A 27,970-nucleotide genomic window follows, 5' to 3' on the forward strand; every position below is an offset into this window, starting at 1 on the left:
CTGACCCTCTGTCTTTGGCTACCCTGGCCCTCTCTTCTTTCACTTTCCTGATGTCACCAAATGGCACGGAATAGGACAGGAAGGGTCAGGGTAGGGCAGCCATACGGGGTGCTCACCTGCTTGGACGAGGATGAACTCCAAAGACTCCTGTCCAATGCGGTTCACTGCAGTACAGTTGTAATTTCCGAAATCATTTTCAGAGTCTGGGGTCACCTTTGGAAAGAAGGAACTCGTGGGTTCTAAGTGTCCCATGGAATGGCCACCGACTCATATCTTTATTTATTGGACCAATTTGTAAAGGAAAGAACCAGGAAAGCATGAACCATTAGCTCCAGCCCAGCCTTAAGCCAGAGAGAATTGCCAAGGGGCCAGTGAGAGAGGCACGCTCGGCCTCCTGGGCTGCGACCTGGCCCCAGGGAGAGAGAAGGGGCAGGGCTGAGGCTCAGTTTCTTCTGTAGCCGACGGTTCCGCTGGTCAGGATGCCAGAGGAGCAAGAGAGAAGATTTTAGCTGCATATAGGAGCCTATCCAGAGTCAGACTGTGCCTCCTCCCCCCTCCCCTGCCTCCACCACGACCTACCTCTAGATAGCTGGCGGAGGGGGTGTTGTAGATCTTGATATTGCTGTAGTTGGAGCTTGGCAGCAGCTGACCATCTCGAAACCATGAGATGGTAGCACTGGGGTAGGCAAATACCTCGCACGTGATGTTCACCTGGTTCCCCTCCCATGTGTACACAGCCACGGGGCCCTGCAGCTTGGGGGCATCTGCAAGGAACAGCAATGCCTATCAGGAAGACCAGCACCACAGAGGAGCCCCGTACACCCCGTCTCCTAGCCCTGGGAGGGCGGGCGTGCCCTAAGCAGAGCCAGGGCCCGGGCGTAGGAAAGGTCAGGCCGGTTCCGCAGTCCTGTGAGCTGCACAGGAAGATGGAAGGGTTTGTGAGCCTGTAAGAAGCCTCGGCCAGTGTGAGGGCATGACCTGGGGACAAAGCTCTGGAATGGCCTCGGGCCACTGCCACATGGAGCGTGAGCAGAGCTACGGGGATGCGGCTCGGGTCCTGGCTGCTCTTGTCCCCTTTCAGCCTGACCCTGCACGGTCCCCCTCCCCTCGTTCTTCCACAGCTGCTGCTCACATTGCACTTCCAGGTACATGGACTGGGAGTCCTGGCCGATGGTGTTGCTGGCGGTGCAGATGTATTCTCCGGCGTCTGTGTACTGGATGCTCTTCAGGGTCAGGGACGACACTCGGGCGTGGCTACGCACCACCATGTGCCCGTCCAGAGTCTGCCGGGAGGGAAGAGAGAGCGTGAGAGCCCGCGGCAGGGCTGGGGGTGGGAGACCGGGCCATCTCTTGTCTGGGACCAGTCTCACATCCTCTCCCCAAGCTGTGCCCATGTGTCTTACTTAAGGTCCCAGCTAGTGTGGGAGGCTCTGGAGAGCACCACGGGAACTTGAGTGTCTCCAAAATAGAAAAAGGGACCCAGTTTATGTGAAGCAGCCTAGACCCTATGCCAAGATCGGTTTGGGGCAAGGACAGCCAAGGTCCCCCAAGACGACTTTGTTTGGCACGTCTAAGATGGAAGCAAAAGGCCTGGCCTGCAGATATTCCAGCAGTGACAGCTTTGCCTCATGAGAGTCTGGGAAACCTGCACCCTAAGCTTTCCTTCCAGGAGTCTGCCCATCTGCCAGTTCCATGGTGCGTGCATGCATAATGGGAAATCTGAATGTGCCAAGTGCAAGAAATTATACAAGAAACCTGTATTTCTGCAGATGCCTCGCTTTCCTGAAGGCTTAAAAGTGAAATAATTTCATTCAAGAGAAAGTCCAACAACTTGATGATGAGGAGCTGTTGAGCTGGAAGTGAGGGTCCCTGGCTCCCCTCTCCAGGGATAGTGGCACAGAGCCCCAGGCAGTCACCACCAGATTCTGCATTCTAGCCCTTGATACAATAATTCACTTCCTGAGTCTCTGGAATTCCAGCGACTGGTCAAAAGGGGAATAAACCTATAGTCCCTAGGCAATGGGTCCTGGAATATTTCCACGGGGCTCCTGCCTTGACACTCGAAGTGAAATGGTTGCTGGCCTAGATAAAGTCTGGGCATGTTGCCCAAGTTCAGATCCTCAAGGAAGCTGGTAATCTGAAGAACGAGTCTCGTTCCTTGCAGGCTGGGCTACACTCTTATCTCCAGCATATGATATTCTGTGGAGATGGACAGGTGAGTGCTCTGCATATAGCACCTGTCGTCCCATGGGGTCGGGCCTTTAAAGAATGAAAGAACACCTGTTTCATTGAGGTTCTTCTGATGTGCTGGTTTGGAAGCCCGAAACCCAGAACTGCAATGTCACACACAGCCGGCTTGGGCAGCTCAAAAGCAAGGTCCCATGGGCCTTGTGGGGCGGTCTCTGTGGAGACCTGTCCCAAAAAGTCCCTCTGACCATCACTAATGGAATGAATTCATCTCAGGCATTTAAGCCCCATTGAGGTTTGGATCTGGAAGATGGGACACCCCTGCTGGCAAGGCGGCAGCGAGCCGAGCAAAATCATCACTGCCTAAGGGCCACTCCGCCCTCAGAGGAGTGCCCGATGCCCACGGCTCTCAACTACCATCTGACCTGTAAGTCTGCAAGGCTGACTGGTTGAGGAGATGCCACACATTAGTGAGAGATGACAACAGACAGGTGTGGAACACTTGACTAGAACACCTTGAGACATCCAAGGGTCCCTGGCTCTTCGGACTCTCTTTTCTTGTGGGCTGACCAGGTTGTCCCAATACGTCCCAGTGGCAACTTCCATGAGCCATACAAAAATAAAGCCATTAAACTAGTGGCATTGAGAAAATCCCTGCAAGTATCTCTAAAGGGCTGACCTTACCTGTTTGTCACTCCTGTCTGCCCCAAACACAACAGGATAAAGGCAGAAAGGGTTCGAAGTCCACCCCCTGCCCTTCTGGTTATGTCAGTGAGAACACAGGCTCAGCCCACAGTGACACCAGCTGACGGCTGAACTAGGATTGTTTGTCATACAGATGGAGCTTGTCCTGGGCTCAACACCCACAAACATGGAAAACTGACCAGATCTTTGGGAAGTCAAGAGAACATTTCCACAATGGAAGCAATACTACAGCAAAAGATGCAAAGAGAGTCATGTAGGTAAGAGTAGGACAGTAACAAATAACAACAAAGCAGGACACGAACAGTCTATGCAGAATATTCTAGAAAATGGTTGAAGAGAAGCTTGGGAAGTGGTTTCATTGACAGCCATACTTCTCTCCCCTTCTACGTGGTCTTAATTTCTCTATGTGGAAAATTTTCTCATTTAATTGTGTCAACAGACCAGGAGACAGTCCTCTACAGAGAATTCTCATTTTGCAGTGGCTCACGACAGGATTGATGATGGGAATTTGTCAGATGCCCAGTTCTCCCTCCAAGGGGAAGCAGAGTCTCCCGTGCAACTAGACTGTCTCCCTCTGACACCAGGCAAAGTCAGGGAGTGCCACCTACAAGCCATCCAGACAGGGGTCATGCTGATAGTTCAGGCCTGCAGAGGAAGCAGATGATCTCTGGGCAAGAATGGAAGGAGAGCTGGGACAAGAAGACCCTGTTTTGCAAAAATAGCATGCAGTGCAATTACAATTATTCTTCTCATCAACATTTTTTGCATCCCTTCTTCCAGGTAAAAGTGTGAATTTTCTGAGCTTACAGAACGAAACTGGCCATAGCCCAAGCCTTCTTTGGAGCTCATCTGGACTTAATGGTTTTCATCTCTGAATGAGACAAACAGGAAGGAATGGAACTTCTGAGCCCCAGGGGCGGCACTCACTTGAAAGTCAATTATATCCAGAGTGAGATACTCAAGATAAGGATACTTCTGGAAACCGGAAGTGAGTTGTCTGCTTTCCTGGGAGTAAACCTATTACTTCCTCTTATAATAGTAATTCTCTTAACCTCCCTTAATGCTCCCTGATAAATCTCCCCTCCCCCTCCAGCCAGGTTTAAATCAGAATAACAAGAGGAGAAGTGGAAGGCCAAATAGAATGAGATCTGTAGTTGCTCAGAAGTGGCTGATAATGAAAGCTTCTTCTCTCCCTTCCCCAGTCCCGGATGGGTCCGTGACTTTGGGGCAATAGAACACCCAGCCTGGGAAAGCACTAAGCGACTTCTGTGCCGTAGGAGGGAGGCATTTCAGCAGGATGCGCACTTGATTACGGTCCCCATGACAAGGAAGAAGGTAGGATACAAAGTGAGCTTATCAGACACTAGGTTTGATCACGACAGTGTGTTCATGTGCAGAAACTAGGATCCGTGCCCGGGGACAGGCAGTCAACTCCTCAATATTAAACAGCATTAAATATTTATAGCCACGACCTGAACACAGGAGTTATGTGTTCTGAATAATTATCATTTCTGGAAGACTAAGAGGATAGGGTTACCTGATTAAAATACAGTGTATAGGATTGACATAGTCTACATTTATACTATCACAATATCAAAATTTCCTCTGGAGAAGAGACAAAAGCTAGTTTTTTAAAAAAAATATTTATGGGTTTGATCCTTGAACCTCCTCTAAAGCATACTGGTTTTTATTTCACTATCTGTCACTTAATCACACAAATCAGTGAAAAAAACAATAGGCATGATTGTAATTAGGGTCTTGGGTGTGTAACATTAAAATCTTAAGATTAATATTTAGCTTCAGTTTTCAAACAAAGTCCCACATTACCCAAGCTGAAGCAAGCAGTCAGAGAAAGCTCAAAGGCTAAATGCTACTGACTTCTAAAAAACATAAAACTGCTTGTGCCAAATCGTGCTAATCTCATAAATTTAATGCTCTATCAAAGTGACATATGTGTGTTTAGCAATTTGGGCAAACCAAGGAGAGATGTCGTCTGCATTGCTTTGACATGAAATGGGATGTGATGTGATCATTTACCAAGACCAATCATTATAAAATAAGCGAGCAACAAGATGAGTTGAGCTGGAAAGGGTTGAGTGGGTTTTTAGACCACTAACTCCATGACTTTATGACCCAAAGCCACATCAACCAGGTGAGAGTCACAAAAAAAAAAAAAAAAAAAAAAAAAAATCTTGTCATTTCAAAAAGCCTGGCCTGGGAATTGGAGCGATTTATTTCTGTAAGTATAATTACCTGGATGTGATTTTACCAGCACCAGCAAGAAAATAAGATCCAATTTTAAGAAGTAATAAGGATTTGTTCATCCACTCCCAACACAGCTTGCTTGCTCATCCTAAAACGCCACTATTTCTAAGTAATGTCTACCACTATCGACCTATTCTTTAATCTAACTCTATGACTAATTAGTTTAGCATGTCTGGTTATTGAACTGGAATGGTGAGTTAAGCTAGAATGCTTTCAAAAACTAAAGACTGGCTAGTGGTCAGGTAAGCTATACCTCTTGCTTCTCTGGTCGAGTCCACGAAGCCTGGAGAGAACAAGATATAAAACACAACAAGAAAGCAGTAAAATTTTACAACATGTTGCTTCAGAGAATTGATGTATCACACTGCATTCCGTGCACATGCAGCTGCTTTTTAACTCAGAACTTTGTCCAAGGCCCACTTTCAATGGTGTGTTTATTACCCAATTTAATTTAGGAGTTAGCTTATGTTCCGCTTTTTCCCCCCTTCCACACATTAAGATGTATCATTCAAAGGAGAAGGCTTTCCTAACCTTTGGTAGGAATACACATGGACACCAGCAGACGTGTTCGACTGCTCCTGTTGTAAAACATCTTGAGCATTTCTCGTTGTATCTCATGACGCGACTAATACGAACCCCATAATCTAGAGATACTTAGAGGGTAGGTTTCCTCCTTTGGATTCTATCAGACAGCTTATTGCAAAACTACTAATGCCATTTGGTGCTCATGCATTTTTCTAATTCGTGGCATGCATCCTATTAAAAATCAAGTTTATATCTTAAAAAAAAAAAAAGGAACTAAGAAAGGAGCAGAGAATGGTAAGCATGAAGTCCTTAAAGTTGTGGGTCAGGAAACTTTCAGGCCAGCCATCTCTGCTGCTGCAGGCTCCAGTCAGTTCTTTAAGAGGAATGCCCAGACAGCATGCAGGCTCAAGCATGCACCACCGTCATCCAACACGGCATTCACAAAGGACTGAGTCAACTCAGAAGCATAGAGGCTTGGTTATTTTCCTGCCCACATCTAGATATTTTACTTATCCGGCACTTGGGAATCTACAATGCTTATGGTTTTTCTGTTTTCATACCGGGATTCAAAAACATTATACCTGCATTGTTCTTTTTATTAGATGGCATGAGTGCCTGGTTGTCCCTGATGTTCAGATGGAGAAAGGAAAGAACAGATGCCAGAGACACAGCAATGCAATCCAGGAAATGCAAATGAGTCCGCAAACATTTAGTAAGAGTCCACTAAATGCAAAGAGCTTTTGTGAGAAACGAGGAGGGAGATGTTGGATTATGTCACGTGATGTCAGAATGAAGAAAAAAGTGAGAACAGAGGAACGAACATGCAGAGACCAAAGTGACAGTGGGCCAACATGTCAAATGTGGTTGCCAAGTCCACATCACCGAGAAGCTTGTCTGTCACATGCCAGGGCTGCATGAATCAAGATCGTTTTTTAAGGGCTGTATCATATGGAGTTGTTTGTTTTTCAAATCTGATTCTTCTTGTGTCTCTCCCAGATCAGTACGGTTTTGTGGCTTTTAGAATAAGGTGTTGCTAGTAACAAGATGCTTCCAGTAGCCTGACCTCCTGGCTGTGTACCTGGTGGAATATGCCTCGGCCCTGATAATTTGGTGATGGTGTGGCTCACTTTAAGACAATCTGATATGCACACACAGAAAACACATTAGGATAGGATTAGTCATGCTCCAGAAATTTTAAGTTCCAGGTTTATTCACATTTTATCATCTCACATCTCACATCTTTTAAGAAGTAATAAGGATTTGTAGGAATCTGTAGGAATATGTAAATAAACTAGAGTGAAGCATCCCTACTGTTATCCTAAAGTATTACCTGCTCTACCTTTGCCCACACGCAGAATATGCCAGACTCTAACTGCTCAACGAGGCACCTTTTCCAGTATTTATATGTGGGCACCTAGGTTGTACGAAAGAGGAATTCTTCCTGCTGACAGAAAGATCCAGTTTCCAGCGAATCCAGAATTTCAAAGGTCTCTCTTACTTGTGGGATTTGTGGGATACTCTATCAGCTAAAGACTCAAGGCTCATGAAATTCCATTTTTTTCCTATCTATCTCTTCTGATCTCAATTCTTTGCCCCTCTTCTTTTCCTCAAATATTAAAGTTTCATATGAATTTCTGTACCAGTCATTTCAAAGGCATGTTCAAATAAGAGGTTCAAATAAGCACACAGAGAATGTGTTCTGCTAGCAACAGATTGTGCAAATCATCCTCCAAAGGTCTTGCTCAGTATGTAAATGGCACCTGGAAGTTAGCCCCACTCACTCACATACCTGCAATATTTAAAATGAGTCTAGGTAGGATGAGCAACGAAATGATGTGGACGTGCAAACTTTCTTTGCATCTGCATTATCACAATGACCTCCAGACACATTGATCAAACTGACCCACTATAATGTTCAAAATATGGTTTGTTTTCTTTTTGGTCAACATAATAGAGACTAATGAATGGATTAACTTTCAGACAGATGATCTACCCTAACGGTCTTAATGACCCAAATTTAGCTTAGCTGTTATCAGTTGTTGAGCAAAACCGACTCAACTAGCTGAAGCTTAGCAGACTGACAGTAATCAATCTCGAAGGAGCAGCTGGACTACACCTAAAGACACGATCAGATAGGGTGTGACAATGAGGCTCAGTGAACTGGCTTCTGTTTGATTCCCGCCCCCCCTTCTTTTTTTAATGAAGAGGAACATTGGGATCCATTAGAAAGTTACTAATTCTGTGCCTATGGTTGAAAGCCTTTTCTCTCTTAAGAAGGGTAATACCAGACAAACCCTAGACTTAACTAAGCAATGAAGCAAAAGACCAAGCTGCTTTAATTAGCTTATTCTGTAACCAACTTTATTAAAAAAATCATTGAACCTTCCGCAAAAGTCATCAAAATCATGAGGAGCACCGTGGCATTAGGTGCTCTACCTTCCAAGCCAATGACCCAGGGGGAAGCTGTGAGAGCATTCTAAGAGCTCTGCACTTGACCTTGTCCCAGTCAACATTTTTATCAGAGGCTTGGACAAAGATGTTTCATGTAAGTGTTCATGCGAGGTTGGAGGCAACAGCTAATACAGATGCTGGATCACAGCTGCCTGGGGAAGGCTACTGAACTTTCTGCCTTTGGGCTTTGTGAAGTGGGGTCACCACTCACTGTTAGACCTCATTACTTTAAAAACACATAAAACAGGGGGGGTCCATGTGGCTTGAAATGCCCTAGACCTACAGACCTCTAAAGACAGCTGTGAGGAAAGCCAGACTTGCCTGGTTAGAAAGATGGACTGAAATGTTTCTCAAGCCAGAAAGAGTTTGTGTATGTGGCATTTTTGGTCATCAAAGTGATTAGAGGTGGCTGCTGGCATTTAGAGGGAAGGGGACTGGTGGTGCTAAAAATCTTGCAATGCACGGGACCATCCCAGGAAGGAAGAGCCTTCCCAAATTGCCATAGTGACCCCACTGAGAAATGTCTGGTTGCAACAAACAAAACACAGTTTTTAGCAGAAATAAATATAAAATTCTGCATTTTTGGTGAAGCAATCAATTGCATAAGAACAGGATAAGGGGATATGTGGCTTCAGTGCAGTTCACATAAAAAAGAGCTGAGCGTTTTAGTTGACCACAAGCTCAATATGAGGCAAGAGAATGAGGAAATTGCTGCAGGGCTAATACTTTAGCTGCCTGATGGTGTCCAGAACAAGGGAGCAGTTCACTGCATGGAAATCTGCACTAGCTACACTGTCTCCACAGAACTTTAGGGGAGCGCCAGTGGACTGAAGCTCTCTAGGACGGGACCACCAGGAAGCACCAGGGGTTGAACTGACGCATGAAGACTGGAGACTAGTGGAAAATCCAAGAGCTCTCCCCAGAGGACTGAGGGGCAGAGGTGGGAAGACTGAACAGTGGGAGGCGCAACGAAGCAGACCTTCCTGATCCCCAGTGTTGGCCAGATGCCTGCAGAGGACAGACACCGTCACCCTTCAGGGAGGGACCATGAGCCTTTCCGGCAGATAAACTTCCGGCAAAGTGAATGCCAGGTGAGACTGGACAACCTCAAATGGGACCTTCCTTCCTGGCTTCTAGGATCCCAGTATTTTGTGCAGTCTAATTCTCAGGAGCCTTCCAGGGCTTAACAGGTACAAACAATCGTTGTTTTTATCTGCTTCGTGTATCATCCTGATTTTAAAAAGAAAATTGTTTTCTTTTACTCCTACAATACGGTGCCTCTAATCATCTTGATCCCTGATTATATATAATGCCCCTTCAGAGGGTAGAGAACACGAGGGGCTGCCAGATCAAAGTGAAATTGATTACCCGGAGTCCGGCCGGCATGGATAGGCCCTCTGTTCTCTTAATTATGAGCTCTCCACGGTATAAGATGGATATCAAGCCTCGCTGATGTTAATATATAACTAATAGAAATGGCAACTCTTCTATGTAGGGTTCCATTTAGGCAAATATGTTAATATGGTGTCATGTCACTGGCTGGTTTGGAGGACTTGTTCTAACAACGGATTCACGCATGCTTCAATAGTGTCACTTTGAGTAAACTCGAAGGCAGTCCGTAGTAAAAGAAACCAAATACAACCTATGTGGCTGGGCTTAGATAATTATCTCAGATTGAGACAAATGACCTACACTGATCATTGAATTATACAGCACCTACTTGGTCTTAGATGGTCTCTGCTGGAGACCTTTTGTCTCAATATTTAGTAAGTATGAGTGTGGATTAGCGCCTGGTTATTTGTTCTCATTCTGTAAAAATGAATTCACAGATACAGGCCAGAAGTGCCCACCTATAAAAGAACTTAGGGTAGGCACAAATCTTAATAACCCTTCTGGTCTAGCTTAGCTGTGGAGCTATTCCTAGAAAAGACATTGAATTTAAAAACATCATTCATCTGGGATAGATATAATTTCTGTCCTTCGCTGTAGGTCAACGATATACACTGGGTCATTCTGGACAAATCACAAGCCTGATGTAGAAAAATTGGCTGAGCAGCAGCCTTGCGGTTTAAGCCCTGAAATGTACATTCAATCCACGTAACATACACGATGGGAGCTGAAATCTGAGCTTGGGGTTTAATTCCAATGTTGATAAAGAAACTATCCAAGTAAACACCACATTTCTTAATCCAGTTGGTTTTCACAATATCGAACAGCATATGTGAGTTTCAAAAATACTTAGCAGTTCCTTGAGGTTTTGTTAAGTCAAATTCAACTGTGGAGGTAAAACTTGCAAAAAATAATGGGCTTTTTGGAACAGCAATTTCTGTTCCTTTTGATTTAGTTTTGTTTTTTATTCGTGGGGCAGAAATCAGATCCTCAAATGCAAATCCCAAATGTAGCTCTGCTGTGTCACCCTGTCTCTTTTTGACTTTATTTAAGTTTACCCTCTGGGGGATTTCCTTTAGGCAGGCAGAAGAGTGAAGATCTACCATTTTTGACATTGTGGTCAATAAGCAATCCATTATAAACGCTCTTTAAAGTTAAGGCCATTACTCCTAAATAGGTGACAAAGCTTTGGCCAACTAATATGAAGCCCATTACTACAGGGTATATGAGATGAGATTGGAGAAGTGCCATAAGAGGGTTTAAATTGCCTTAAAACCAAGCTGCTGCTTCTTCCTGCTTTTGGCCCACTCAGTAGCAAAGGGCTGCTTGATGTGGGGTTACCTCAATCCGTATATACTGTCAATAATAATGACAGCTTCCTGGTGGCTTATAAATCTACATGCTTTAAAGCTAAATCTTCCCAGGGGCGCCTGGGTGGCTCAGTCGGTTAAGCGACTGCCTTCGGCTCAGGTCATGATCCTGGAGTCCCGGGATCGAGTCCCGCATCGGGCTCCCTGCTCGGCAGGGAGTCTGCTTCTCCCTCTGACCCTCCTCCCTGTCATGCTCTCTGTCTCTCATTCTCTCTGTCTCAAATAAATAAATAAAATCTTTAAAAAAAAAAAAAAAAAAGCTAAATCTTCCCAGTCATTTCAAATTGCCAGGAAGGTTGCTACCATGGGCCGCAGAGAGCTTAAGCTGAGAGCATAGAATGTATTGGAGAACCCAGTGTAATCATCGTCATGTGGAAACTGCTAATTATTTTTGCCTTCAGAACAAAATGATATCCAAATGTGACCGAAAATACAGGCAGACACAAAGGCAACCAAGCTTTTGTGCATACAGTGCATGTACAGCATGAGTGTACAAAACACGAGGAGAAGAATTAATAGGGCTCATTCTGATCCCTGCTATTTCCAGGACACATTCCCTTTGGTACTCTTGATATGATGATAGCTGGACCACCAGGCTCTTGGCTTCTCCTTGCTCCTCATAGCTCCGTAATCCTGGGTTTGAAAAGCACTACCCGCTTCCTCCCCAGAACGTCTAACTTGACCATGCCCAGGAACCTCACACTCCTGCAGATCTATGCAGGAAACTGTGGCCCTGAAACACACTGACGGCCAGGCAGTCTGGAGGATGGAGGCCGTGGGACCTGGCATGGCCTTCGGGGCCTGCATCCCATCTTCTAGCTCCCCGAAGAGAATGGGGCCCCGGGCAGACATGACCTGCTTTGAGCCTGCATCCCATGGCCTGGAAACTCTTGGTGACATCATACCTTTTCTTCGCTGCTGATGTTCCGGGTAGAAGTCCTCCAGGTGATAGTGGGAATGGGGTCTCCTGAGGCTTCACAGGTCAGAGTGACTTGTTCTTCTAGTTCCATGGCGGTCTGGTTCTCTACATAAGTGATTTTGGGTTTCGCTGAAAAGACAAGACATGTTCATGAGTTTATCTGATTGGTTTAGCTTTCTGGGTTTAAATTATACCATGCACCCACTCAACACAGGTTATGTCCTTACTGAGTATAAGACCCTATTCTAGGTGTTGCAGGAGCTACAGAACTGAATAGGCATGTGACAACATCAATGTGAGACCATTAACAACAAGATCCCCTAGAGAACGAGCGTCCAGGGCACAGGGTGGAGAACGCATGGGGCAGAGGAAGAGCACTCATCTGGTTGGAGCCTTCATGAGGAGGAAGCTTTCGGGCTGGGCCATGACATCTTCAGTACCTGGAACTTTGGGATAGAGTCATTTTCAGTGTAGACTACTGCTTGACTGCGAGCAAAGAAGCAAGGACACATGAGGAGGGCAGTGTGATGGGGGCCATGTTTATGCATCACGGCAGGGGGAGGTGGTGCTAGAGGGAGGAGTCATGGCTGCCTGGCTACAGTGCTTGCTTTGAATGATCTCCGGGCGCCGATGGAAGCCCACTGGCGGTGTTCGATCAGAGGAATGAAATGATCACTTGTACTTCAAGAAGGTTAATCCGCAAAAAACTCAAGATTGAGAATGGAGAAAACCTTGAGGTGGGAAAACCAATTTTGACAACTCTGACAGTGCCCCAGATGTGGTGGAACAGAGTCCCGAACCGGGTGGTCCTGGGGGAGGGTGGGGTGGGGGGCAGACAGGGAAGGGCAGCTCTGAGAGAGGTGCTCACGAAGGCTTCACGGGAAGTGCCAAGTGAACAGAGGGCGAAGGAGCCATGGCAAGAATCAGAAGGGAATGAGAAGGAGTGCAAGTGACTGAGCTTCTCACTGACTGGGAGAGCTGTGTTAGTATTGACTCAAGCAGGGAAATGGGGCAAGAGACGGGTTGCGGGCTGCGGAGTGGGCTGGGATAGGAAGGAGAGGAGATGGGTTCATTTTCCAAATGTTTTGGGTAATGCCAGAAAACACAAGCATTTGGAATCGGAGTTAAATGTTAAAACATTAGAGAAAATTGACTTTTCCTGATTTAAAACAATTACACTCTGAAATTGCAAAACTTTCCATAGAAGAGAAAAGAACGCTGCACAAATGTAACTTATTTCACTAATGGGGAAAAAGACGAGGCTAGATAAACAAAAAATAAATAAATCAAATTTATGGGATAATTTCTGAAAGAAGTGCAAATTCATACGCTGCTCCTGAGTAGGTTAATAAACGACTGTCTATATACTTCCTACAAGTTGACGCCCCCGATTCTGCTTTAATGGCAAGTGCTTTAAAGGCTGTGCGTTTTCTGTAGCAAATACCTGCTTCTATATAAAATTATCCATATAGGCCAAGTATTCTACTACAGTTAATCTGTACTAAACGCTTGCTTGGCAAATTCTTTTTTGATGGCAAGCACCCAGGCATGTCTCAATCCAATGGGGCCAAATGATCACAAATTGGAACTGATGGAGTTCACTTGAGTGAGGTTTTCCCACAGAAAGGTTCTGTGTCGATCTTGATAAATAAGACTTTCAAGGTGGTCACAACTCATACTGAATGGACTAACTGTTAAGTGCGGCTGGACAGGAGGTTTGAGAAAGATAAAATAAAAGTTGAATTTCTACACTGTTAAAATCACAGATTGAAAAGTGTAAAAAAGGGGCGCCTGGGTGGCTCAGTTGGTTAAGCGTCTGCCTTCAGGTCATGATCCCAGGGTCCTGGGATCCAGCCCTGCATCGGGCTCCCTGCTCGGTGGGGAGCCTGCTTCTCCCTCTGCCCCTCACCCTGCTCGTGTTCTCTCTCTCTCTCTCTCAAATAAATGAAATCTTTAAAAAAGTGTAAAAAAATAAAATAAAATTCAGCCAAACAACTGAATTCACGGAACTGAACAGTTGTTTTGAGGTCCGGAGGCAGTTACAGAAAGGCTGAATTTTTGGCCTCTTGAAACCTAGATGGATATGGTGACCTAGACAGTGTTTGCTGGCCTTGTCATGACCCCTAGCACTTTGTCCCAGCATCAAAAGGTTAATAGAAGACAAACAAGGGATAGTTAATGTCTATTCATATCTGGTTTGGTGGCTCCATTTCCCAGAGGGTTACAAAGGGTGCACTGCACAAGTCTTTAGAAAAAAGCAAACTATATTCTTACTAAAAACACTATTAACAACAGCTAATTTTGTATGGTCTACAGAGGGCTGTTGGAAGGCAGGCAAGCTTCTCACTAATGACCTAACCTCTCTGCATTACAGAAGCAGCAAAGCTATTGTCAGAACTCATTGAAGGCTCAGGATATTGCCTTGGGGTTAGGATATCAATATAATTTATTGTCCAAATCAGGGCACTCTTGAGAGTGAAAAGGAATGCTCTAACTAATTACCCGGGGACAATGGGCATCCTCAGGCAAACAGGGACAGCTGCAAGGTCACTTCCCTCTGCACACCAGCATCTACAGGAACATCTCCAGGTTTTGTCTTCAGATGGTACTTACACCATCTTAATTAATGTCTGCTGTGGGCCCTTGACTTTGGGTCCCTGTTCTATTTTCCACCTGCTGCTATGGGACTTACTGCCTCAGATCGTTCCATTGCACTTCTCCCCACGGACCCTCCTGTGAGCACAGATGTCCTTGGGAGTGTTCCCAGCACAACAGCTCTCCTCTTCTGGCATGCCCATGACTCTGCACCCTGCCACTGAGAGGTGGTCTCGTCTATTCCCACCCCAACCCAGGCTCCTGCCTCCCCAGCTCACGGAGGGCTCTGGGGCCCTGCTCCTCTGTGCTGAGAGGCTGGACATGACCAGGTGCACCTCCCTTCAGGCTTTACACTGTGCTGTAACTCACAAAGGCTGCTTTGGTCCTAAGGGGTCAGATAAGCAAGCCCACTGGTGAACTTGCCTTAGCCCACAGCAGCACGAGACCTCAAGAGCATTTGTGTGAGCATAATAGGAATATGCGGAGACAAAAATACTTTTTCAGAAGGGCCCATGGGGGAGAAAAGCAATGGAAATTCATTGCCAAATTTAAAGAAAGGTAGGATGTAAGTACTTAGTAAAAAGAGCTTCTGGCTGATAACTAGGGCAATGCATGCTAGAACGTGACCCTTTCTTAGGGAAAAGTGATGTCGATAAGGTACAATTACGGCACTCTCTAATTTAGATGTGCCCTGTACCTACTAAATGCCTTCCCATCTTGCATCACAGGAGTTCTGAGCCCTGTTCTACCATCCGAGCTACTGGTTTCTGTGCTCTCTGCCTCACTGCTGCCACTGGGGAACCCGGTCCGCACGGCAAGGCACGGGGAACGGGAGGGACAGAGAGTAAGAGAAAGAGGGAGCACTACCTCGCTAGCCCCTCCCCACCCCGTGTCCTGGCCTTCCTACCAATCTCCTAAACCAAGGGAGGCCAGAGGAGGAGGGAGAGGAGGTTAAGAATGTGAAATGGAGAGGAAAAGCAGTGTGTACAAGAGGGACCAGGTTACTCCAAGGAGGCTATGTGAACTCTCCCCTGGAGATCACAGAGGGGGACTCGCGTTCTGGATGGGGGCTGGATTAGACAGAGTCCCTAGGAGTCTGTGGTTTACTTGCCTGTCTCTGCAAGAGTCTGGCCACCTCTCCTCTATTTGCTCTTCTGGACTAGCATCTATATTCTCCCAGCTGCGGTCTTGGGAAAGAAACTCTGTGTGTGTGAGGGGCGGGGTACAGGAGGGCATGCCTGGTGAGGGAGGTGGGTGGAAAGACAAAGCCTGTCTTGCCACAGTTCCTGCATCCTACATTCATTCCCTGCTTTGTTAGCTCCTCCCCTAGACCTGATCCAGCTCTTCACTCTCTACTGGCCCCACGTGGCTCCTGACTCACTACCCACGCCTCCTTCCTGGGGCAGCCACCCGCACCGGAGAGGCCTGGAAAAGAATCCAAGATCTGTTCCTGACCAGCCAAGTGAGAACTGAGTGTATCTCTACCGAGAAACCGTGTGATCCATGGTGGGAAAGGGAGGGCACGCTAACTTCGGTGTTCCCAGCCATCCCATCTGTAATTCAGATGTAGTCTGTGTCCAGTGGAGCTTCATGGAGTAGTAACTCCCCTTTGCTAGCTCACGGAAAGGAACTTCCAAGCCAACTGTTTGAGTTTGAACCCTGGCTCCTTGGTTAGGTCACCCAATTCTCTGGGCTCAGTTTCCTCTTTTGTGAAATAGGGGAAAGAATGAACTCTACCTCACAGTGTTGTGCTGCAGATTAAAAGTCAGTTACACACAGTACTTCACATGGTGCTTGACACATTCTAAGCGCTCGCTTTGTGTCGGGTATTATTATTACTTTATGGGGCTAATATATAAGAATTTCCCAAGACAAGTGATAGTTACACATTTCTAGACTCCTCTCCTTGCCATCTGCACTGTGCTTCATTAACATAAAACAAATGGCTCTGCTTTCACTTAGGCAAACTCTAGCATCTATGATCTGCCAGACACTGTCCTCGTAGCTGGGGGTACACGGCCCCTGTCTGCAAGGAGCTCACAGTCAGCGTAACACGCAGTCTTCCCGCCCCTGCGTCTGCGCCTGGGTGGCCTGGGCGCCTCGCCTGCGCCCACCCTTCTGCACCTGGGAAGTCCTGCTTGGGAAACAGCACACCGTTTGTGAAGACCTCTCTGCCTTCTGTCCCGCATGACCACAGGTCTTTTTTTCCTCTAAAACACTGTGCCCATTACCATTATGAAGTCCTTACAATGGGTCGTCACTAAAAATTTCAGCCTTGGTCACCCATGTTAGCCCGTGAGCCCACGGATGAGGACAGAGCTCGTGTTTTTCATCCTCATCACTTTGACAATGGCTGGGCCCACAGAAGACACTCAAATATTGCTGGCTGACGCTCTCTATTATAATTTATATGCTTCTATGTTCATCTCCCTCCTCATGCTTCTTAGAGTTAAAGGACCACATCATACTCATATCTCAGATGCCCTTCGGTCCAGCAACGCTGGTGCTTAATCACTATCTGTTAAATGAAGGAATACCTTAACAATGCACCTATCTTTATAATACAGAAGGAGTTGAAATCTGAGTGATTCAAATCTGGGGAAGAGAATTAGAGAAAAAACTGTCAAGAATATTTCCCAAGGCCATTAGCTTTCACTCTCCAGTATATCCAGTTGATATGAACCGAACTAATAACCTGTTTCTAAACCCAGATGTCATTAATAGAGAAATAAGATTCATCTATGATTAGCAGGTCCAGCTGCACACAAGCACTTGATCTTCCAAAGATCTATGATCAGGCCCCACGAGCAGGTCCCAAGCAGGTTTCCCAGGCACACACTGTAGTGACCTGGAACCATGTGAACCAGAGCTGCCCCTTGGTGCCTAGCGGCACCATCTACAGTGGACCAGCTTCCCTGTCTTTTTTTTTAAAAGAGAGAGAGAGAGAGAGAAGTGGGAAGGGGCAGAGGGAGAAAGAGAGAGAGAATCCCAAGCAGGTTCCATGCTCAGCTCGGAGCCTGATGAGGGGCACTATCTCACGACCCTGAGATCATGACCTGAGCCAAAATCAAGAGTTGGATGCTTAACTGATTGAGCCACCCAGGCATCCCATGTCGTTTTAAAAAAAACATGAGCAGGAAGTGTTGACAGCCAATAGGTTAAGCATTTCTCTGCCACAAATTCTCTTTCCAAGGTCAGGTCAAAATGCATTTCAGTTCCAAATGAATGGAAGTTAACCGAGTTTGTCGAGATGGAGTGAGTAGAGACTAGGGGCTCTTCTCATGACTTTGGTGGCACCGTTTCACATGGGCCATGGAAAGAAGCAAGGGGGACACAGGCAGTCAGCCGGATGGTCACTACTGTTTATCACGGGCCTTCCCAAGTCCGGCACTGTTGGGAGTGGCAGAGATAAAGCAGGAGAGAGACAGAACAACCAGCACTCTGCTATCTTGGTGTTTACACGCTTCATGGAGGTCGGAGACCACAATCCCCAGAGCAAACATGGAAATGAGGCCAGTTCAGGCAGGACAAGTGTGGTGAAGAAGATACAGTCAGATCAGTGGAAGCGCTCAGCGGAGGTGGGTGGGTGGTGGTGGTGCATTAGCCAGGGTAGTGCAGGAAGGACTCATTGAGAAGGCGGGTTGAGTTGAGGTCTGAATGGTGCAGAAGGCGGCTCAGAGCAGATGTGGGGGAATGACATTCCAAGCAGGAGAAGTATCAAGTGCAATGTCCCGAAGACAAGGAACAAGCTCAGTGTTGGCTGAGCCACAGAAGGGGGGCCTGAGGGGTTGGAGAGTTTTCAGTGTGGAGCAAAGCGGAGGAAAGACGAGGCTGGAAAGGAAGGCAGGGGCTAGCTCAGGTTAGGTCTCACAGGCCAGGGCAGGCAGTCTGGATTTTATTCTGGTTGCAACAGGAAGCCATGGGAGGATTTTAAACAGAAGACTGGTGCTTGAGGCCATTCTGGCTACTGTGAGGAGGGGCAGAAGGGGACCATGGGGTGGAGACTGTGTCACTGACCAAGAGAGGAGGCAGACAGTGTGGACTCGGGCATAGGGGTGGAGATGGCAGACGTGGTTGCACCTGGAACAGATTCCAAGGCAGAGAGGACGGGGTCCTGCTGGAGGACGGGGTCCTGCTGGTGGATGGAGTGTGCGGGGTAAGAGGAACTGTGGCAGAACAATGACCTTGAACCCCACCGTCCTTACCAAAGACTTTGAGGTGGATGGATGCATCCTGCTCTCCAGCCTTATTCTCGGCAATGCACACGTACTCGGCCTCGTCGTTCTTATCCACCTTCCTGATGGTCAGCTCAGAACTGTCATCGCTGAAGACGTACTTCTCGTCTCCCTCGTTCTCTATCTGTTCCCCATCCCTACATGGTGCAGAAATGCCAAGTGCCGTGATTTTGACCACAGAAGTAAGATGTTCATTTTTAACCCATTTCCACAGAATGCAGACTGAGCCCATGGGAAAGACTCAGTCTTCACAGAAAGTCAACACCCCAAATTGTACTTCCACATACACACCTTTGCTTCCTCTACCCAAACCTCTGTTTCTCTCCAAGGGCTATAAACTATCTACAAACATTCCAAAGAGGGCCTCCAAGGCCACGCCCTCTGGTTCTGCCCCATTGGAAGGGGTCCAATGCACAAGGCGAGAGAAGCTTATAGAAAGGAATCCATAGAATCTACAAAATCTATAGATTCCTTCTGTAGGAATCTACAGAAAGGCTGCACCCAGAGCTGATCTTCCCAAGCAGCCCATACCCATGCCACGGACATGCCAACACAGAGCAGGCTCCATGCTCCCTTCTCCACGAGTCCATGATAAAAGGCATGAGCCAGTTTCTTACTTTGTCCAGCTCATGGTGGGCTCTGGGAAGCCTTTGGCATCGCACACCAGGGTGACGGACTGGCCGAGGTTGGCGGTGGCATTCACGATGCTCTGCCTGGCCTGGACAGTGGGCGGCACTGAAGGAAAGAAGAGCTGTCAGGGGGGGTTGTGAAAACCTAGAGGAACCCAGTAGCCTAGAGAGGAGGCACTTCCAGGGGACCTCAGGTCAGAGGGTCACGGCCACGAGGTCAAGAGTTCTAGGCAGCTGCAAAATTAGTATAAGGGATCTAAATTCCAATGTGTCCTAAATAATTACTCCAAACTGAATAAGTAAGTCACCCACAAACATGCATCAGTGTTTTTCAACAATACAAAGTATCATTATATATAATACATAATATTGTTTTTTAATAACATAGCTTTAAAAGCTACATTAATAGGTCTTATTCCTTTCAAAATAGGATTCAGCTTATAGTAGCTATTTATCATGATGTATTTTTTCAATTAATGCATATTAATCTTATAACTACCATGGTAAGTAGAACTTGACATCCAAAAGGGGGTTCTTGATTCTGGGAAAAGTTGAAAATGCCTGTTCTCGGTGGTTAGATGGTTAATACCAATACAAAATGCACCAGCTCACTGAGTGACATTTCTCTGGGACTGTCAAAAACAGCCCTGTGCACAAACAGTTTTTACCAAAGGAATGAGAGGGGGAGAATTTGGCAAAAAATATATATCAATAGCCAAAACAATTCAACCACGATTTACTTATTTTCTTAGTACTGACATTATAATTTCCTGTAAACATCTTGTAAATGTCAAATCGATTCCACGGGTGTGTTTATGTGACACATTGCAGATTAAGATTAATAAGCCCGTGGCCCTGATTCTGACTATTCTGAGGACTGAACTGATTATAGTATTTTCTTTGAACATTGAACCAAGGGACTAATCTCACAATTATGGTAACCTCAAGGACAAGGAAGGATGAATAAGTATTAGAAAGCATGGCAAAAAATTTCTAGCGCTGTAAGACAATGGAGGACATTCAAGAATTGCACTAGAAGTCCTCCGAGTTGAGGGAGACCCAAAAGGCAAGTGTATTAAGAAAAAAGAAAACAAGCCAGAGGCTCTACCGGGAGGGGGGATTCACTTGAGATAGATGCTTGTGTCAGGATGGGATTTATTTAACAGACCAAAGAGGAAGTTCCGGAGGATTTGGGGGACCCAGGTGGTACTAATGGAGAGAGCAGGAAGAACGGATCTCCTCACCGTTCACAATGACCTGAATGTCCTTGAAGTTGATCTCCCCCCGTGCCAGGATCCTGCCCTCGCAGCGATAAGTGCCCTCATCTGTTTTCTTGATGTCCCGGATCTGCAGGTAGTTGTTGGACAGGACTATGAATCGGACTAGAAGAGACAAGAGGTGGGTTCATCCAAGGGTCAGTCAGAGAATTCTGGTATCTGCAGGGAGGTTGCAGGGCCCTTCCTCTTCCCTAGCGGCAATCTTCTGGGGCTGGGGGGAGGTGGCTTTACACCGAAATCAAGACATGTGGCCCTGGCGCTGACAGAGAGCCAAGAGCAAAAGTCTACTGGAAATTTATCTTTTTCTTTGGAGACAAGGTCAAGTGCCTGAATGTACAAGCTCCAGGTATTCACGCATTCAGGACCTGGAACACGCACAGGGCTGTGGGACACTGGGATCTGAGGTTGGGTTGAAATGCCTCGGAGGGTGGCTGAGGTGGAAACCCTAAGGGACCCTGTGGCTTGGGGGTTAGGGCAGCCGCCAGGGAATTCAGGCCTCACCATCTTTTGTCAGGATGACATCTCGGCCTTTGTGCTTCCAGATGATGGTGGGGGGTAGGGAGCTGACCACATCACACACGATCACAGCATCTTCCCCCTCCCTGAACTCTTGCGGGGTTGGTGCATTCTTGAACATGAGCTTCTCTGGAAAATGAGCAAGAGAAGAATGAGGGAAAACAGCTGGTTGCCCCACACAGACCCCCTTTTGCGAGAGCCATACTGCTTGGATTCAAGCTGTGGGCAGCTCTCAACCCATATATATCTTCAGTGGCCCAAGAGAGGGTCCCACCCATCCTTGGCCAAGATGCCCGTCAAAACAGCTGGTTTAAGTAGGGGAATATGGCATCAATGTTTGGCAGTCAATGTCTATTCACTGAGTGCTAAATTTATCATACTTTGTGTGGAAAAGGATCTATGGAGGTAAAGGAGTCTCTTTACCAAGTGTCCCTTGCCCTGTGGGATGGTGCCAATGAAGCACAAAGCAAGGTGCATGAATTGGTACAACACCTAGTCTACAATGATTGGTCATCAGTCTCCCACTCTGTGTGACACCCCAAACCCAGCTTTCCTAGAGCAGAGAACATTTTGAAGAACACAACAGAAGAAAGGCAGGCTTAATGGGATTAAATACTATGGCAATCAATACTGTTCCATTAGCTGTCACCCACCATTACACTGGCCAATGAGACAGATGCATGATAACAAGGTAATGAGATGCCACCTCCAGCCTGGATTTCACTGACAATGGGAACTGCCTGCTCTGAGCGGTCCAGAGTGTTCAGATAATAATCCCCCACACCCCACGGAGCCTTTGGACTCCATTAGCAGCAGGGGAGAGTGAAATAAAAGGGGACACGTGAATTGTACGATAGCCAGCCAGTACCTGGAGAAGGGAAGGGGCGCCCTTAGCAGCCCTCTGGGAACTGTGTGATTTGAATTTAGAGAATGGAGGCCAGAGGGAGGCAGCTGGGACCCACGTGACCCAGGGCTGTGCGTTCTGAGTTGGCCCAGGATCATTTAAGAACATACTGGAGCTCTTAGCTCAGTTCAGAAAAGACTCAGAGAGTGGGAAGGAGGAAGGCCTCAGGGAGCCCTTGGCTGCCATCCCACTCTGCCTGCTACCCACGTGTCTTCCTAGCCAAAGGAGAGGACCGGGAGTAGGGAAGAAGATGGAGGAGGCGCTTACGGAAGATCTTCACGTTGACCGTGGCCTCTGACTCACTGCCGCTCTCATCAGTGACCACACACTTGTAAATGCCGGCGTCATCAATGTTGGCATTGTAGATGGTGAGCGTGGAGGAAGAGTCGTCGTTCCACACCACGGAGATCCGCTGCTGGTTTGGGGTGAGCTTCTCTCCGTTGGGGGAGAACCAGGAGATGTCTTTATCTTTGGCATCTCCCGCCACTGAAGAGGAAGAAATAATTTTCAAACCGTGGGAGTTGAAAAGACAGAGTCCCCTCCAGGGTGACTGTGGGTACTCAGAAGCAGCTACCGAACAAGAGGTCATCGGCCCGATGACCGGGGAGGGAGAGCATTCATGCAGAGGACGTGACACCGCCTTCCCCTGGCTTCTGTGCTTCATCGTGATGCACAAAACACCACTCACAGTGACGGGAAAGAACTCGAAGACCCCTCGTGAGTATGCCTATCCTTAGTGAGGGACGAGGAGAGGTATTTGCTGAGGACCTACTGTGTGCCAGGCTCTAAGAGAGGAGCTCCAGCCTCATAGAAGAGGGGGCAGAGGGGATTCATGTCTAGGATCTGAGGTCAAGGGCCTGGCGCATCTGAGCCAACTAGTCAGCCTGTTCTTGAGGGCTCGGACTGTGGTCTCCAGAGAGGAGGAGGAGACACCAGCTAGTCTAGGAGTGTGGATTCCAACCAATTTTATTCTAGCGTCTGCCGGCCCAAACTGGCTCGACTGTCATTTCAGCACCCCGTCTCAGATAGACAGATTCATCTCCTTCAATCCTGCAAAGAAGATAGCCAGAATCACCCATGCGTCCTTTCCCCGGGGCACCGAGGAGGGGCAGATGCCGCTGCTGAGCGGTCTCAGACACTGTGCGGGAACAAGGGCTCTCCGGCGGCGCCTTCCTCTCTGCATGACGCCCCTCCCCGGGCCACACCACCCAGCCCTGCACAGATGCTTAGTATGGAAATGAAGCCGTCCTCCTTTCAGGGCCCATCATGTTTTCAATAAATATCGCTATTTGCAAGATGTGCTGTGGGCTCCACGGCTGTGTCTCCAGATCGTTTAAATTGCTGTAATGAAGGCAAAGCTGGACTGAACACATCCGGCGGCCACAAGGCACCTCACCCAACGCAAATCATGACTGCATTTAAAGGCCCCTCCCTGCCAAAAGCTGCTTGCTAAATGTCATGGTTTACACCTAGCTCAGCTCAACTTCCCTGGTTCTTCCATGATCTGAATCCCAGTCCTGTCACATTCGGAGAGTCCAAAGCCTAATTGGAAGCTTCTCCTCCACAGGACGTTTCCTGATGTTATCTGAGCTGTGGAAATGGGGCAAATTTTCTAAACAAAAAACAAGGGCACCAGGTCTGACAAACCCCGGAGCTCTGGTGGGGGGCAATGGGACAGAATATCGGTATTCACAACAGACCTGGAAAACCCGGGACCCACATTTTCACGGCACAAGAGATAGCGGTGCTCAGTTTCCTTTCTGGCAAGTTTCAGACCTTCCTGGATTTCTGTGTCCTGGGAGATTCTAAGAAGTAAGCCTTACGCCGACCCCCTGAAGCATGGTTTCTGAGGCAGCACTGTTCTCCCGCGTCACCCACAGAACTCCGGCTGGGTACAGAGCAGGGGACCCGGGTGATTCGCTATTTTGGGAATTGTGCTAACTTTCCTCAGGAAATCCCTAGACCTCCTCCATCACCACGCAGAAGCCCAGATGACACATCTCACTGTGCTGGGGAAGCCCTTTGTGAGGGGAAGGAAGAGGCCTAAGAGCTTCGCTGGCCCTCTGGCCCCGAACACCCAGGCCAACTGGCTACTGCTCTGCTGGCGGCCTTTCCTTAAATGCGGTGAGGCACAGGGCACTTGCCTTGGCATAAGAAGAATTTGGATTCTCCGACGCTGATTTCTCCTTGGCTGGGGACGATATCCACCTGCAGGGAAACTGGAAAAGACAACATCCGGTTGAAACACACATTAGGATTTTTGAGAAGGGAACCCAGAGCTTCCATTCAAAGATGGGGTCTCCCTGCTCACGTTAGGAAAGAGTGAAGGGAGGATGTGGTCTGGGTTGAGAACCTGTCACCACCAAAGAATCCATGGTTCCCGTGCCGAAGCCAGGAATGGACACGGTCCGGATCCTTCCCTGTGGAACGGCTATCCCCTGTCAGACAGCGTGGGGTCCCCTGGGAGATTTGGGGTGACCCCCCCCCCCACTCTACATGTTTCTGACCTCTTGAGAAGGCCATGGTCCTGCTCCAGACAGCAGCACCTCTGGGATTCACAGAAATAACAGATCAGTTACTTCTGGAAATCAGCCTAAAGCATCCCCATGGCTGTGTGACGAGGGACCCTCCAGTTTCCCATGTCTCCATGCTTCATGACTGTGGGGGATTCACTGTGACGATCCAGATGGATCTGGAAGCAGGGGATGCCAGATGCTCACCTTGCCTCGTGACTAGGGGACCCCACCCCTCTTTCCATAAGGGGAGACAGCGTGCAGCATCATCACTCCAACTAGTCAGGTGCCCTCCTGGCAGGCTGTAGCCTGTGCCCTGAGGAATTCCCTGTATCTCCTGGCTACTTGTGCTGAATTTCTATTTGACGATACCCATGCTCTGTCATTCCTTTCCACTGATAAGGCAAAATACATTGCACTGGATCCCACAGATTGCCGTATTCCTTCGGTCCCTCGTATATCTGCTCGGAGCAGATAACTGTTCCTCATGAAAATATAGTGTTAGGGCAGGGAAAAAATGCTTTTATCCATTTGGATTCAACTTCCTTTGCCTCCCCCTCCTCTTAGGTAAAGTAAATCGGAAAGCTAAAAGCTAATGGACATTTGGTTCAACGCATGTAGCTTCTTCAAGTGGATATGGATATGGAGGAGGGGCCGGGACTCAAGAGGCCTGGTAATAGAGACTCAGCGAGCCCTTCCTTCGAACGGCCATTTTCTCTGCACCGCAGAACCGAGGGCCTGCTGGTTGCCATGGAGACGGACTTGCAGGCAGAGCCGCTGTTGTCTCAGTCTGTGCTCCCGTGATGAAGGGACCGTGGTGCACTCAGCAGAGCAGAGGGATCAAAGGACCTGCACGGGGTTGGCAAGGCGAGCGTGGGGAGCACCACGCTACCGGGGGCGCGGCCTTGCTTGCCACCTACAACAGACAAAGCAGACCCTGGAGAAGCAGCAGAGGCAGAGGAGAGGTGGGTGGCCTGGTGGAGAAAGGAACTGCGGGAGGAAGGAGGGAGGGCGCAGAGTGAGGCATCAGGCACAGAGTTCAGGCCCGGGGAGGATGCTGAGTGCTCCACCGTGAGAACAGGAGGGGGACACTCAGACGTCCAAATGCTGGTTTGGAAGAAATACCGTAGTAATCCGGGGGCAGCCAGCCACTCCCTCACTGGGTTTACTGCGGATGACTCATCCCCGGCCCAGGACTGAACTCTCACAGAGAGCAACGAAATGCTACGCAGCACACGGAGCTGCGAGGGCACCTGACCCCGTGTAGGTGTCTCTAGCTGTGGTGTTTCCACCGCTTTCCTCTGGCCAGAGTAGGTGCGCTCAGCTCCAAACTGAGGGAGCCAGAAGGAGTCTCAACCAGCACCATGTTGCACCTGCTTATTTTCCAGGTGAGAAAGAGCAATAAAGTGACTTCGCTAAGGTCACCTCTATTTAGGGCCAGGGTGGTGGTGGCCGTAGAACCCAGGCCCCCCGGCTCCCAGGGAAGTGTTCTTTCCACAGTGCTGCCTCTGTGGGTAGGGGACAAAAAGTTTCCATTCATCCGGTTTGACGAACAGTCTGGAGAATGTGAGGAATGACCCTCAGATGCACCCTCCCCTAACAGAACAGAGCTGATTTTGGGGGCATGGGGCCTGACGGAGAGGGCCGCAGGCCAGCGCCATCCATCGCAAGGCCAGCCAAGACCTTTCCATTCTGTCCACGGCTCGCATTCCACGGAACGATGGCCCATGAAGGCCCAGGAGCTGTGCCTATGGCATCCATCACCTATGTAATGGGGTCCTTTCTGGAGTTTACTGGGGCATTCTTTAGAGAATTAGAGGCATATTTCTGCCTGAAAGGTTCACTGGCCCATATGCTAAACATTAGCTGCCAGCTTCAACATATGGATCCTGTTATTCTCACAGAGCCCTTACTGCTTTGAGAAGGATATTCTTATCCCAAGTGAAAAAACAGCCTTCATCTTTTCAGCTCTTTTCAAACAGAACATGACTCTCCGGGGGCCAGAGAACACGGCTAGGCTCAAGAGTTTCATACCCAAATGTGGCCAGTATCCTTCTCTGGGCCATGGAGAGCAATCAGAAACAAGAATTTCAAAGGAATTCCCAGCTTAAGCAGATCCCACGCACACATTCATCATCACAGAAGTTTTTTAAAGAAGACATAGCCACTTAGACTCCCGGCACACATGGAAAAGATAGTATGATTCCTCCTTCAAAGCACCAGAGTCAAAGCCGGGCCAGAGGAACCCCAGACTCTCTGAAAGTCAACACTTGGATGTCTTTGACTGTAGCACAATGGCTGATTATTCTTCCCCAAATGCTGAACCTTGAATTATTAGGTTTAATAATGGCACGTGGAAATCCTGCTCTACTCTCCAAACTCCGTCCCTCTGCTTCGTGGTGCCCCATCCTCCTACTCTATTAGACCTTTCTCTGTTTGCAATAAAAATTCCTACCTCAACTTTTGCCTTTCTCCAGTTGCACATATAAGTGAAATTTCCTAACCAGGCATAACTCATACCTTTAAAGAAACCTAGGAAAACCCTTCTCCCAGAAAAAGTATCTCAACTCTTGCTTTGCAGAAATGCTCTGCAAGAAGGCCATGCGTTATCCTACTCCATCCTAGATGCATCCAGAGATAGACGCTTACATGCATGGGTGTTTGGATCTGAAGGGCCATCATCCCCCATGGCCCCCTACAGCTAGATCACACGTTCCGGTTTACAAAACATACTCTGTTCCTTTGTCTGATGCTCACAACAGTTTGGAGACATAAGAAGGCCCACCTTATTGTCTCCATCCTATACAAGAGAATATTAATGCTCAGAGAAGCAAAATAACTAGCCAAGGGCGACGCAGCTAATGAGCAGTTAAGATTCAAAGTCATCTGATTCTAAGACTCCAGCTATTCCCTCTATACCCCAAAACTACCACTAACCTTTGGTTGGCTGTCTCATAGGCTCATTATGACCTAGTATTTAGCATTTGCTCTCTTGCCAAATCATGGGCTAGAAAGAGCAGAGTGTACAAACATCTTACAGTCAAGTTGCTGCCTTCCTTTCTATCCTGGTTGATTCTAACTGGCCTCCTCGCCCACAGATGATCACAGCATTGTAACTCCTATTTCACAGATGGGGAGGTGGAGGCTCAGGGCCATAAGTAGTAGAAATGGTGGAGTCCAGACTCCAACCCAGGCTGGATAGAGTCGAAAGCTCCAGATATTTCTCCTATATTCTTTGATCCCTTGTGAGCAGACAGGAAAAGGGTTCTCTTAAGAACAGAATGATCCCCCTGCCCCCATCCTCATCTGATTTTAAAAGTAAAATAAACTTGCGGGAGATTTGTACATTTTCAAATGTGTTTCCTGTTTAAATGTTTTTTAAAAACCGATGCTATGTTCAAAAAGAGGCAAACTTGTTTGGCAAACAGCTTCAGATGTAGAGAGAAGTTTGGGGACTCTCAACTTTCTAGCAGAAGCAAGAGAATTTCCT

General features: G+C 47.7%; 1 protein-coding gene across 18 annotated transcripts in view; it reads right to left on the reverse strand.

Annotated features, from left to right (window-relative positions):
- NCAM1 (neural cell adhesion molecule 1) overlaps positions 1 to 27,970 on the reverse strand; it is a 298,040-nt gene that overhangs the window by 41,641 nt on the left and 228,429 nt on the right. For 10 of the 18 annotated variants that reach the window (XM_081799462.1, XM_081799464.1, XM_081799463.1 and 7 more), the window contains exons 2-12: positions 24,112 to 24,186; positions 22,235 to 22,453; positions 21,049 to 21,192; positions 20,515 to 20,652; positions 19,259 to 19,376; positions 18,612 to 18,778; positions 11,798 to 11,940; positions 5,411 to 5,440; positions 1,133 to 1,283; positions 580 to 764; positions 117 to 213 (exon numbers count right to left, since the gene is read on the reverse strand). In XM_081799462.1, coding sequence (XP_081655588.1) covers positions 117 to 213; positions 580 to 764; positions 1,133 to 1,283; positions 5,411 to 5,440; positions 11,798 to 11,940; positions 18,612 to 18,778; positions 19,259 to 19,376; positions 20,515 to 20,652; positions 21,049 to 21,192; positions 22,235 to 22,453; positions 24,112 to 24,186 — 1,467 coding nt within the window. The remainder of the gene's footprint in view (positions 1 to 116; positions 214 to 579; positions 765 to 1,132; positions 1,284 to 5,410; positions 5,441 to 11,797; positions 11,941 to 18,611; positions 18,779 to 19,258; positions 19,377 to 20,514; positions 20,653 to 21,048; positions 21,193 to 22,234; positions 22,454 to 24,111; positions 24,187 to 27,970) is intronic. The other 8 variants (XM_081799466.1, XM_081799468.1, XM_081799467.1 and 5 more) reach the window with 1 other exon arrangement.

Source organism: Leptonychotes weddellii, chromosome 11 (genome assembly GCF_054177405.1).
Source record: "Leptonychotes weddellii isolate Sample4059 chromosome 11, ASM5417740v2, whole genome shotgun sequence".
Classification (NCBI taxonomy): Eukaryota; Metazoa; Chordata; class Mammalia; order Carnivora; family Phocidae; genus Leptonychotes; species Leptonychotes weddellii.